The 12,275-nt window shown below is 41.2% G+C and overlaps 1 protein-coding gene across 4 annotated transcripts; it reads right to left on the bottom strand.

Annotated features, from left to right (window-relative positions):
- Positions 1-1,705: 1,705 nt before the first annotated feature.
- Positions 1,706-10,295, bottom strand: rab41 (RAB41, member RAS oncogene family). Of its 4 annotated transcripts, none has more exons than XM_030102147.1 (8): positions 10,150-10,295; positions 8,977-9,035; positions 7,878-7,931; positions 6,472-6,577; positions 6,037-6,148; positions 4,966-5,059; positions 3,441-3,507; positions 1,706-2,993 (listed from the first exon to the last, which is right to left on the bottom strand). In XM_030102147.1, exons 1-8 carry the CDS (start codon positions 10,226-10,228, stop codon positions 2,929-2,931), a joined length of 636 nt encoding a protein of 211 aa, XP_029958007.1. In that variant the 5' UTR covers positions 10,229-10,295; the 3' UTR covers positions 1,706-2,928. The 4 variants fall into 4 exon arrangements, with proteins under 4 accessions (XP_029958007.1, XP_029958020.1, XP_029958011.1 ...); XM_030102160.1 differs by lacking the exon at positions 4,966-5,059 and adding an exon at positions 5,476-5,569; XM_030102151.1 differs by lacking the exon at positions 6,472-6,577 and adding an exon at positions 7,068-7,173.
- Between the last annotated feature and the right edge of the window lie 1,980 nt (positions 10,296-12,275).

Consider the following 12,275-nt stretch of genomic DNA (forward strand, 5'->3'; position numbering starts at 1 on the left):
TGGAAAAAAGGAATTTCCCCAAGGAGAAGGAAAAAAATCTGATTAGTTAGTTGATTTCTATGAGCCTGTACATTAAAATGTACTGTTTTGCCCACATAAAATACAGATCTGATGTGTTAATTTTAACTCATTTAAACATATATTCATGTATTCTCAAACCTGAAGTGGAGTTTAGCTTCATCACAAAACATAAAAAGGCCACGAGAACCAGAAATAAAAAATCAAGTACTTTACCGAAATTGCTAATTATTGTTATGTTTTTTTTTTAAGTTTAGGCCTATATGGTGTAAAAAAATAGGGCTTTTTGGAAGAAAAAAAAGTCATTTTAAAAACTGTCTTTCTGCTAGCAGTCCATGATGAAAGTAGCATAGTAACCACAGATCTAAATCAGTTTCACACATGATGTAGATCTGAATTATGCTTGTTATATATTATATATTATGTTTAGTTTTCTTCCTACAGCAAGATTTTAACCTGATTTCCTCCTAGACCAACATTTATCCAAACAAAGGCATCATCTTTGTATGTTAAAGTTGTGATGACTGGCCTCAGCTTGTCTGAGCATCCCTTGGAAATTATGTCCATGCATGAGAAATAATTTTGAAGTCACAACTTTTTAAAAAAATCTAAAAATTTTTCGGTTTACACCATTGATCATCAAGCTGCACAGATGATATCCAAACAGGTTTTCTTTCAGTTAGGCTTTTCTCTATCTTTACATGTGAAACGTCAGGTTATTCACACACCTTCAATAGTTTGTACAAACCGACACATGCAAACTCTACTGTAAAGTCATGCAAATTGTCGTCAAACATGCTTTTTTGTTATGCAATGTCATGTTTGTACTCGGCCACTCCTCTGTTGCAAGATTTCATGCCTGTGACGTGTTGTGTAACGAGGAGTTTCACTCTGGTGACGTGTGGCGCTCACTCACACACACACCTTCATCTGACAGGCTGATTTTTTTTATTTTTTCAAGCCATTTGACTCTGAGCTGCACTGATGAACAGAACATATCGATTTTTATTAAACCGCCGTAAATAAGCAGATGAAAGAAGTTCAGTTTTGGTGAAATATCTTTATTTTATTCCATGTGATAGGCCTACACTTGTGTTTCATTAACTCTCCTTTTTATACATATGATAGTAATAGTACATTATTCACACAAACGTTGCTAAACACGAGTAGACATCATATTTCAAATGGACAGACACAATTCAGAAGAGCACAAAGCTGAGTATTTAGTCAGTGACAAGTATTAGAAGAGCTGCTCATGTTAAAACGATCATTCGTGATGTATTTAAATACTTAAACTCTCAGATCCATTTTAAAACGCTGACATTTCCAAAACAAGCTGCAGCAAACGACCAGTGTCTTTTTGTTGTGCTATGGCTAGTTAGTCGGTTTGTGTTACACTTGTGTGTGTGTGTTTTCGTGTGTGTGTGTGTCTGGAGAAGGTGCAGCTGTAAACCGAGCTAATGACTACACAGGAGAAAACATCACCGGGCCTAAATATCGCCTTTCAGGTGGAGCCGCAGCAGACGCACAAACAATAAATTAAACAAACTTTCAGACATGCCTGTCAGCGTCTACTTTTGGTCAAGCGGATGTTATTTGTGATTCCGAGTTACAAAATAAATAAACGCATAAAACCCAACAGTCCCACACAGGCAAGAGCGACACAGCGAAGAATACTGCAACTAACTTCTCTGCGCTTGTATTTTTTGTTGTTTTTGTTTTAAATTTTCTTTTTTTTTTTTTTACAGCAAGGGTGTTAGTAAGCATTAGCCGTATCTGAGGACGTCTATCTACCAGCTCTACAAAACAACTAAGTGAAGCCATGAACCGGTCAGCAGGCTTCGTCCTTATTTTTACAATATTGGTGGCTTGATTCAGTGCACAACGTCGGTGAACAAACAAGCAAGGCATCTGTGTTCTTATCCATAGAAATCCTGAATGGTGAGCATGCTGCATCATCAACACAACACAAACCGTCGTCGATGGGAAGATGATGGCGGCGGCGGTGGTGGTTTGTCTCGTCCTAGCGACCAAAGTGACAACTCTCCGTCTCGCACGCGAGGTGCTGGTTAAGTAGCTGAACTCTCCTCCTCAGACATGTTAGTAACGCGTGAAGCTAATTTAACATCAGAAAGACAGTTGCGGTAGTTTAAATGCACACAAAGCCATTCTTGTGAATTTGAGATTATTTCCCCGCCCCCGATCATAGTTTGATGTATTTTCTCCTTCCTTTTGCAGCACTGTTTTAAATATGTTCTGAAATTAACACGACTGTGAGTGGAGTATGAATAAGTAGTTCCACTGGTCCCATGAAACACGTTGATTTAAGGTTAAAGTGTTAATATGACGATGTGTGAATTCACTGGTATGATCCTGCGTCTACTTCCTCAAAATAAGACAAAAGTAAAAAAATAAACACTTGAGTGAGAGATACAATAGTTCCAGGCAAAGTTTCCATTAGAAATAAAAAGTGGAAGAAAAAAAAAATGGGCAGAAAACTCAACCTCACAGTTGTTTAAATAATCCCAAGCAGTTTTACTTTACAACAACAGTAACAGCACTAAGATTCAGAACTGTGCAAGAACTCAAGAGCGGTTAGCTAAGTCAGTCTGCAATCCTATATAATGCCATGCAACTGTAAGAAAATCTGAACATATCGTTTAACTTATTCCTTATTTTAAATGTTTTACTTTTGAACCTCCACCCCCCTCCAGATAATCTTGTTTCAATACAGTAATGCACATCCACATGGTTACTCTGAAAAGTCACTGAGTTGAGAAGGTGGCGGGGGGGGAAAACAAAAAGACGGGTCCTCCGTTCCCTTCGGCGGCTGGCCAAGGGTGGAGCGAGTGGCCACTGAGAGACAAGCTGTTGGTGGGGAGGAGACGGCCCGGGCGGGGGCGAGGTGTACTAGCAGGAGCAGCTGCTCTCGGTCACAGTCATCTCTGGCTGCTTCTCCAGTTTGATGTCGATCACTGAGAAGAAGTTGGTTAAGCAAGAATGAATTTGCAGATTTCACTTCGGTGTTTTTTTGCGCTGCTGTCTAACCGTCGTCACTTCAATGTGGTCTTGGTGCACGAGCACACACACACATACAGACGTCTGTACTCTTAACTCTCTCGTGCATCCAATGCGTTGGAACGAGGGTTTGGAAATTAATCCGCCGGAGGGCACCGCCTTAAATTAACAGACTGGCCAAACACCAGGAACGAGCGAGAGGAAGACAGTCCAACATGGCTGTGGCAGAGGAGATGAAATATTTTTTCTTTTACATGACCCAAATGTTGATTTCTTAAAACTCAAGATGCTGGACACACGTGATGTCAACTGGGCACAAATTGGCTGTTTGTGACCACAGACGTTCAACCTCTACATCACTAAATAAAACAGTAGAAATGTGTTCAGCAGCTCTAAAAGGATACTGTCCTCTTTGCTTTTCTCTGGTGTGCTGTCCATCCCAGGCAACGCCGCAGCCACGCGTCGGAACAGCTACAACACAAAGTGAGAGGAATTAAACACACTCAAGAAGTTCTACTTAAGCAGCCAAACAGTGGATGGATGATATGATTACAAATGTGTGTTGAGGTCATAATAAAGTACTCTGAACAGCAGAACTCCAAGAACTCTACATGCTAGTAATGATAGCTTTACGTCTTTCCTGTCAGCAACATCAACAAAAATACTGATGTGTAATGAAAGAACTGAATTTAGAAAGTCTGACATGTTGTAACTTAAGGAGTTTGTTCAGGTTAAATCGCATCAGCCAGCCAGTCTGTCGTTTGTCACATTTACAGGAGCATCTCAAAAAGTGAGGACATCACTGAAAGGTTCTGCCGTTTGTTGATGATTCATTTCTCCATTAAATGTTAAACATATTTAAATTAATAACATGAAGTTTGGCCTCAGGAAGGGTTGCGGGGGTTTTTTAAAACTAAACTGATTAATTATTTTCAGTTTATGTACAGTAAATCTAATCGAGCCATTTGTAAATCAAGGCTCCTGTGATCTACACAGTTCAAAAAAGGATGCAAACACCTAACTGGATCATGAAAAAGGAAATAAAACATTGAATACATCACTATGTGAATAACGGCAGGCTTTTCCCCCCCCCAACAATCGCACATGTTTATCCTTCAATGTTATGGAGTGAAATGTGTTCTAGAAATGTGTTCATCCACTCTGGTGACAAAGTCTGCTTCTACTGCACGTCCCTTCACAAACACTTTTAAACAAATAATGGCAGACTTCCCAGGGCCCTCAAATTTAAACATTTCACACAAAGACGACCACAAGAAGCGATGCAAAGTGTCACTGCAGGTTGAGAGCTTTCATGCAAAATTCCACCGGGAAACAATTCTGTCGTCTGCAGAAAGTGTTTGCAGGAGGAGCAGAAGCAGAGCAGATGTGTGAGCAAGGCAGCAGAACACCTGTGCGAACAAACGGGTGTGGAACCAGACTAAAAGCTCAGATCGAAGTGTATGAGGTGGTCAGTGGGAGGTCTCCAATGTCCCTGGTGTCCAAAATATCAGAGAAACCCCCTCAGTATTCTGCTGTCCAACTCAACACTACAGCCAGATAACATAAACCTGGAAGTGTAAATATGAAACTAGATATCATTACTATTGTATTTCATAAGTCAGCTGTTGTACTGGTTCACATTAGCATGATGTAAGTGTACCTAATGAAAAGGCCTGTGTTGGATAGTGGCTGAAATGTTTAACAGTGCTCTCTCTCTTGCCCCGTTTTACACCATACTGTGAATGTGGCGTGCTTATCTCAACCACCAGCACCTGGGGCAGAGGATCAATGCATCAATGAGCCCTCATTTATCCCAGCGCGTTACGTCCGTGTGGATATCGGGATAAATCCATTTGCAATACGAGGAGGAAGGCAGACAGAGGTTGGGGTGCAGACTTGGAGGGTGGGTGAGCTCAGCTGAGTCGCTACCTGTTTGACATTGTAGCCAGTCTTTGCGCTGGTTTCAATGAACATGACATTCAGTTCCTTAGCTCTCTGCTCGCCCTCCTCCGTGGTGATCTGTCTGCTCCAGTAAAAGCAGAAAGGGATGGACGGACAGACAGATGTGGGGGGAAAAAAAAAAAAAAAAAAAAAAAAAAAAAGGCCAGAGAGAGAAAGGGGGAAATGGAGAAAGAGAGAAACAAAGAGCTCAACACTGATTCTTTTCGGTTAAAAAGAGGTTAGTTTATAACAGGCAGAGACAAGTAGACAAAAGGAGAGAAGCTGCTGGACCAAGTTAGGACGAAGCAGCAAGAAATCCAATCCAGAGGTTCCCCATTCACTCAACAGCCACTCCGATTTATATCAAGAACAAACATGTGAAGGAGCGCCACATCCCAGATGTTTCCAGGCAGGCCCCCCTGACCTGCAGGCCGCTACCGGCTGAGCTGGAAACAAGAGAACTCGTCAGTGTTGGACCTGCTGTTGCTGAACACCAACCTGTTTGACGTTATAGCCAGCCTTGGCACTGGTCTCTATGTACATCACATTGAGCTCACGAGCTTTCCTCTCTGCCGCTTCAACAGAAACTTGCCTGCCATGGTCCCGGGAAGGAAGGGAAGGGAAGGAGGGAGGAGGAGGAGGAGGAGGAGGAGGGAAAGGTGGCAGCGGGGTGGAGTGTGGTGTGGAGGGAAAACACAAACAAACAAAAAAAAATTGAAAATGACATGAGGAGAACATATCAGGAAGGTGAACAACAAAAAAGTAAGGTGAAGGAAACAAATGTAGAACAGAAGTGTGATCAAATCATAAAAAGAGGAGATTTATAAATAATATCACTAATAAAAAGAGGCTGGAGTATGCAACAAACCAAGGAATGATAAAAGTCAAAACTGGATGAGATGCACTGAAGGGAAGAAAAAGTGGGCTCCAGGCTTTGGCAGTTTGTAAACTAAATGACTTACAACATTTTCTGGGCGTAATTGTTGTTCGTGTGCCAGTCTCATGCAGTAAAATTACAAAATCCTCACCATCATTCACACTCCTCACACAGCCATGTACCTTTTATCTGCTAAGTCTGTTTTGTTCCCCACGAGCATGATAATCACGTCGCTCCCTCTCTCTGTTCTAACATCGTCAATCCACTTTGAGGTTTGCTGGAATGAGTTAAGATCTGCAAAACAAAAAGCACAAAATCACTCAACAGGTCAGCCATGATGCGTTCCAAAAAGCTGTGAAAGGTGTGTTCTATCAGCTACAGTTAAGTGAGCACCGGCCGGTGTTACTCTTCATCAAAGAAGTGCAGAAGATCTCGTGTCAAAAACACAGCTTGTAGTCACGTGTTAGGAAGCAGATTCAGAGAGAGAGAAAAAAAAAAACAAAGCTCCAAGATAGAAACATACTAATAGAGAAGTTGGAGGTTATTAGCAGAGCAGAGCGTTTTCTATGCGTGGCTCTAATCCCCTATGTGAAGGTTAGTGTACAGCCCTGACTCACTGGTGATGTCATAAACAACCACAGCAATGGTAGAGTCACGGATGTAGCTGGGAATTAGGCTACGAAAACGCTCCTGTCCGGCAGTGTCCCACAGCTGGAGCCGGACCTGAGGGTTGGGAGGTGGGAGAAGGAGAGGACAAAGAGATGGGAGATAAAGGGAGGCAGAGGAAGAACAGGGAATACCGGAGAATAGGACAGACGTGAAGAGAACGGCGAGCCGAGCAGCAAACAAGGTGAAAATGGATTTTAATGGAGGGAACGGGGACAATCAGTCAAATGCGGGAAGCTCAGAGATGCAAGGCAGACGTGAGAAAGGAGGCCCTGCTGAATCATTATCAAGGCAAAGACTGCGCGCCCATGAAGCGACGTCGGGAGATCCTGTTCTTCTTTCCATCAGCCTCAAACGTAACAGCATGTGCGTAGCGCAGACTCCCCCGGACAAAGCCCAATAAACGCTTCACAGCTGATGCAGACAGGCTGGAAGATGCTCTCATTTATCCTGTCCGATGGGGTTAGTCCAGCTAGTAAATGCTTGTTTTTCTCCTCCTCATACTGAGTGAAGAACAAGGAGGAGAGGCGAAGCCATGAATACCTACTGGCTATGTCATAAACCACCACAGCGGCGGCTGAGTCGCGGATGTAACTGGGGATGAGGCTGCGGAAACGCTCCTGTCCGGCCGTGTCCCAGAGCTGCAGCCGAATCTGTGGCCGGCCATGAAATCAATGTGGGCAAAAGGAAGGAGGGAGTGTGGAGGATGGGGAGGGGGCATGTCATGATCCAGACCGGGGATGGAAGGAAAACAAAACTTTGAAATGGTAAAAGGCAACTAAAAACTTGATTACAAGCTCAACAAAATGAAAAGCAAAATCTAAAACAAGCTAAAAACAAAACACATATGATGAGCCCGCTTACATGAACACAAAAATAAGACAATTAGAGTAACAAGATCTGAGGCTCACATCATTGAAAAACTTACATCTTTCTGTCTATGATCAACAGACTTTCCATTATTTTCAAAACCTCTTGGGTTTGTTCCAAACATTAGCCAGGTTACATTAATCTTCTCTTTGATTTTCTGCACATCATGTTTGTCTTGTGCTCACACAACTACATCAAACTACAATAAAATAGTTTTTCACAGATGTAAAACAACTAAATAAATCAGACACAAAGAAATCTCTGCTCTCATAAGAAAACTCACATTATCTGAAAGTCTTTTTTGGCATTATACTGTTTACATGAACTCCAGAGATGGGTCATGACTGGATTTTAATGTCCATGTAAACGGGCTCAAGATGAGACGATGAGAGGAAAATAAATGATGGCAGCTAAATAAACAGCAGCTTTTCCAGCAGTTTACTAATGGGACTGATGAGGATTGTAAAATAAAGTATGCAGGACTTACCGTGCGGTCTTCTAAATACATGGTTTTTGACAAAAAGTCAATACCAATTGTTGCCTGCAAGGAAATTACAGCAATTAAACAGTTGTTTTTTTTTGCAGTAAACTAAGAAATGAAAAAAAAAACCAACCCTAAAATATACATTAAATATTACTACTGTGGTTTAGCTTAAATATGATCAGAAATATTTAAATCATGGTGAGTTTCAGGAACACAATGTCATGGGAACATGTATAAACTGTTACATGTCAAAAAAAATGCTGAAAACTGTTATGTGAAATGATTTTATACAGAGTATCACTACATTTCTGCTGATCAGTCATGATGTACACTCATTCATTGGAACTGGATTATCTGGTTTTGCACAGAGTAATAACATTCATAACACATGCTTAACTAGTTTGTGTGCTTTGGTATTCCGTCATGAATGACGTTAAGATGTTTGGAGTTCTGATAAACTAGGTATATAAAACAGGGCTCATTACATTTTTAAATAGTGCCTTATAAGACTACTCAAGTTTAAAACTGCTGCGAAAGCTCAAATTGTAGCCTGAAGTGTTAAAATTAGATAAAAAAAAAATATGAGTCAGGGGTCAAACTACAAAAACCTGGTCTCCTTTAGCCTGGGGATGAAATGTGAGGCTGCAGTAAAAATCTTCTCTATAAACTACGGTGGAATCCATTAATATTTCGGAATAAAATCCTTAAAGAAGCATCATGCCTTCCCATTAAGACACAGTAGATTTATTCTGTTAATAGCAGGGATGTCAAGCAAATCTTAGTTCAGAGGTGAATGCCGCCTTTAAATTTAAACTCTAGACTAGATTTTCTTTGTTATGAGGCAGGCTATATATGATGAAAATGTCTATATAAATGTAAAATATAAAACTAAAACAACTATTACTAACACCTTCTGGACAAACTGTAGTAAAACATCCAAAAAGCTTTTCAGTAACTCCTATTTAATCACCTCACTTGGTGGGATGTTGGCCCAGATTAGAGCTTCTTGCAGGCCAGCTTTGGCCCACAACCCTTATGATTGACACCCCAGTTTACAACGTACTAAATGATGCATCATTATAGAGTTGTGGTTTTTGTTTACCTGGTAAGTATTGTCGAAACTGTCATACATAAACCTGGTGATCAGTGAAGTCTTCCCAACTGTACAAACAAACAAAAAACAGTTCATTAGGTTTTTTGAAGTGGATGTTTAAATACAACTTTGATGTAGTAGATCAAAACCCAAATCTATCCTATGATTGCACAATTAAGCCCAGAGTGTGTCTGAGATGAGGACAGAGAGCCTCACTGACACCACGCAGTGAGTGAGTAACCTGCTGAGCTCTGATGCAGTGTGGACCCATGAACCCACACGCTGAGCTGGCAGTATGGGTGGAGCCACGAACTGTGGAGAATTAACACCAGTTCACTCTCAATTCTCGATGCCGGACGGTCGCTGTCGTGATTCTGCCACCGATCCCCCCCTCCTAAAACACAGCTGGGTTTCAATAAAGCCCCCGTCAAGGGGATAACCGGAGTGGAGGGGAGACAGAGGGCCGCCCGGTCTGAAGCACTGGCCGACGTGGCTCTGCAAGATGCTGCTGCCGCCGCAGGAAGCTAACGGCTTAAGTTAACCACACTGTCCCCGACAAATGAGCATCAATCACCTTCACTGTCGTAAATGGACGTTCTGTTCGAACGCAGAGACTAGCAGGTAACTTTAGCTGCCCCCTCAAAAGGCTTCAGGGAGTGAATGAGCGTCAATGACAGGCTGTGAGCTAAAAGTAATGTGCTAGCTGCGATTACGCTACAAGGATCGTGATGATGATGATGCTGTTGCATCGCCCACCAGCACCCAAAATAGCTCCATCACTCATTGTTTTGAATGAACAACAAGGTAATCTGTTCAATGAATCGCGGCCGCAACGGAATCATTTGGATAATTTAGCTCACTCCAGACGTTAGCCGTCCACACCGAGATGTTTAGCTAGCTTAGCCAGCGGTGGCTACTCAATGACATCATCACTTGTGTGAAATACCAGCAAGCTCATCGTCTTTTTTTTAACATTTTAATTTCACTCATCATCCATAACAAAACATTAAAATCCAGCCTCAGTTCACCGTTGTTCAACACTGGCCGCTTTTTAACTTCCTCACTGCGTCCAGTAGCTCGCTAACTCGGGAGGCTAGTTAGCTAACGTGACCACTTCTTATAACATTTCTACACATCCGAGCATAAAAAGAGCTTTTTTCGGGCTCGCCGTGCCCAGCTTACCGCTCTGTTCGCCCAGAAAGACGAGCTTGAACTTTCGTAGAGGGTTGCCAAACTCTCCGCCGCCTGTCGTGGTTGACATTTTGACCAGAAATAAACAGCTAACTAGCTGACTCTGCTAATGATGTGATGTCTAGACCGGAGCGGAGAGCAGTGTATCTTTATCCCGGGCGAGCCAGCTATTGTTTTCTTCAGTTGAGCGGCGAAACAGCGACACCCAGCGGCGGCCGCACGAAGGACACGGTGAGCACAGAGCTGCCACAGCTCTACTGGCTCCTGACGGGAGGAAACATTTACATAAAGACATGGAGGGTGAGTGTTGCTTCGATTAAAACTAGTCCCTAAACACAAAAAAAAGTGTGAATAACACTTAGAAGAATAATGTTGGAGTGTGGGGAGAGGTATTTTTTACTGGGGGTCTGCAAGCTGCACCTCTTCAAAGAATTACGTGAAAATAAACAGTTTACAAGCTTTTATTTTGCTTACTTTGCCGCACGTTGGTGATTTATATATATATATATATATATATATATATATATATATATATATATATATATATATATATATATATATATATATATATATATATATATATACACACATATATTTCCAGTATATTTCAAGTAACTACTGGCATTTTCATGCATTATTGTTTTGTTTTATTGTTTGTTTTCTTTTGCTAAGCTTTAATCATACTTGCTGCAATAATTAGTCACAGTCATTTCACATTCATTAATTTCTACATCTTTCTTAATGACCTCAAACGGCCACATATAGCTACTTATGTGGCTTGAAAGTATATATTGTATAATCTTAAGGAAACAACACAAACTAATTTTTGCTAAACTGTTCCCATTGTTTCACAACTTTCAATAATAAATACTAAACTATTTGAGATATGTCAAACTTATATAGAGATCTGTAATGTGTGCATCAAGGAGAAGTATATTTGGTTGCAGCAAGGGGAAAATGTGCTGTTTTGACCAGAGAGGTTCAGACCTGAGGGCTACCACTTTCAACTCAATCTGAGCTGAGAAGGTACCTGGTCGAGGTAGAGTTTTGGTTTAGAGGTTTTTCTCTGTTCAGTTTATATGTTCTCACTGTGAGAATGTGGCTTTACTTTAGGTCTCTGGTTTCCTCCCATGTGTATATGACAAATGTACGGTATTAATAATAGACAAAGGCTCATCTTGACTTGATTACAGAAACATGTTAAAATGAAGCCGAGATAGAGGGGAAACACTGTAAAACAATGTCATCTATAATATTAGTTTAATTTGTGAAAGTTTCAAAACACTGGGTGTAAAACTAACAATGCAAGTTCCCAATATGGGGTTTGTGGGACCCCTCAGGACACCCTCTAGAAACTAGAACAGACATGGGACCTATCATTTCTTTTGTCTTTTAAAGTCATGCAAAGGAACTTGATAATACACCAGTACAGGACGGCTGTGATCCTCCAGCTCTAAAATGACTCGACATCAAAAATATGACATGATTCCTTTTTGCAAATCAGTGTCTAAGCCCCAGAAAACCATCATCTGTTAACACAGCTCTATCCATCCGTCTTTCATACTACTGCACCGATTCCATAGATGGTTCCAGGTGACCATGTAAAGGAATGGTACACCCTGGACAGAGCAGAGAAACTCATATTCACACAAACTCTGCAGAGAATAGGCCACAATGCACTAGACCACGAGGCGAGAGCACAAACTACTAAACCACTGGATGGCCCCAATTCAAGGTAAAACCCAACACTGCAAAGAAAAGAAAGGTATATTACCAATCTATACTGCACTACAACACTATTGTATGCTACGTATTTGAATACTTTTGCTAAATGAAGTTAGGTTTAATGCTCAGGGTTAGTGTTTTTACATGTCTAAACCCCAGTTGTATTATTTCTTTGCAGCACTGCTTCAAGGTCAGACATAGTGTGTGTGCGTGGGTTTCTTTCTGAAGAAAAAAAAAAAACTTGAGTAAAAGAAACAGGAGAAGCAGATGTACAGTGGTTTGTGTTGTGAGTCACCATTTTCGGACGAATTGGGAAGCTGAAAGCCGCATCAGTGTGCACAAGAAATAGCAAATTATATACTACCAAAAGCTGTATTACGGATGGGAAAAGA

This window comes from Salarias fasciatus, chromosome 2 (genome assembly GCF_902148845.1).
Source record: "Salarias fasciatus chromosome 2, fSalaFa1.1, whole genome shotgun sequence".
NCBI classification, from domain to species: Eukaryota; Metazoa; Chordata; class Actinopteri; order Blenniiformes; family Blenniidae; genus Salarias; species Salarias fasciatus.

What these genes read in the sequence shown, in the direction of transcription:
- rab41 (XM_030102147.1), bottom strand. Translation starts at nt 10,228, where the DNA reads ATGTCAACCACGACAGGCGGCGGAGAGTTTGGCAACCCTCTACGAAAG. An exon ending in GTTTCGACAATACTTACCAG is followed by an intron (nt 7,932 to 8,976) that starts GTAAACAAAAAC and finishes ATTTCCTTGCAG; the next exon opens with GCAACAATTGGTATTGACTT. An exon ending in TGTATTTAGAAGACCGCACG is followed by an intron (nt 6,578 to 7,877) that starts GTAAGTCCTGCA and finishes CCCAACCCTCAG; the next exon opens with GTCCGGCTCCAGCTGTGGGA.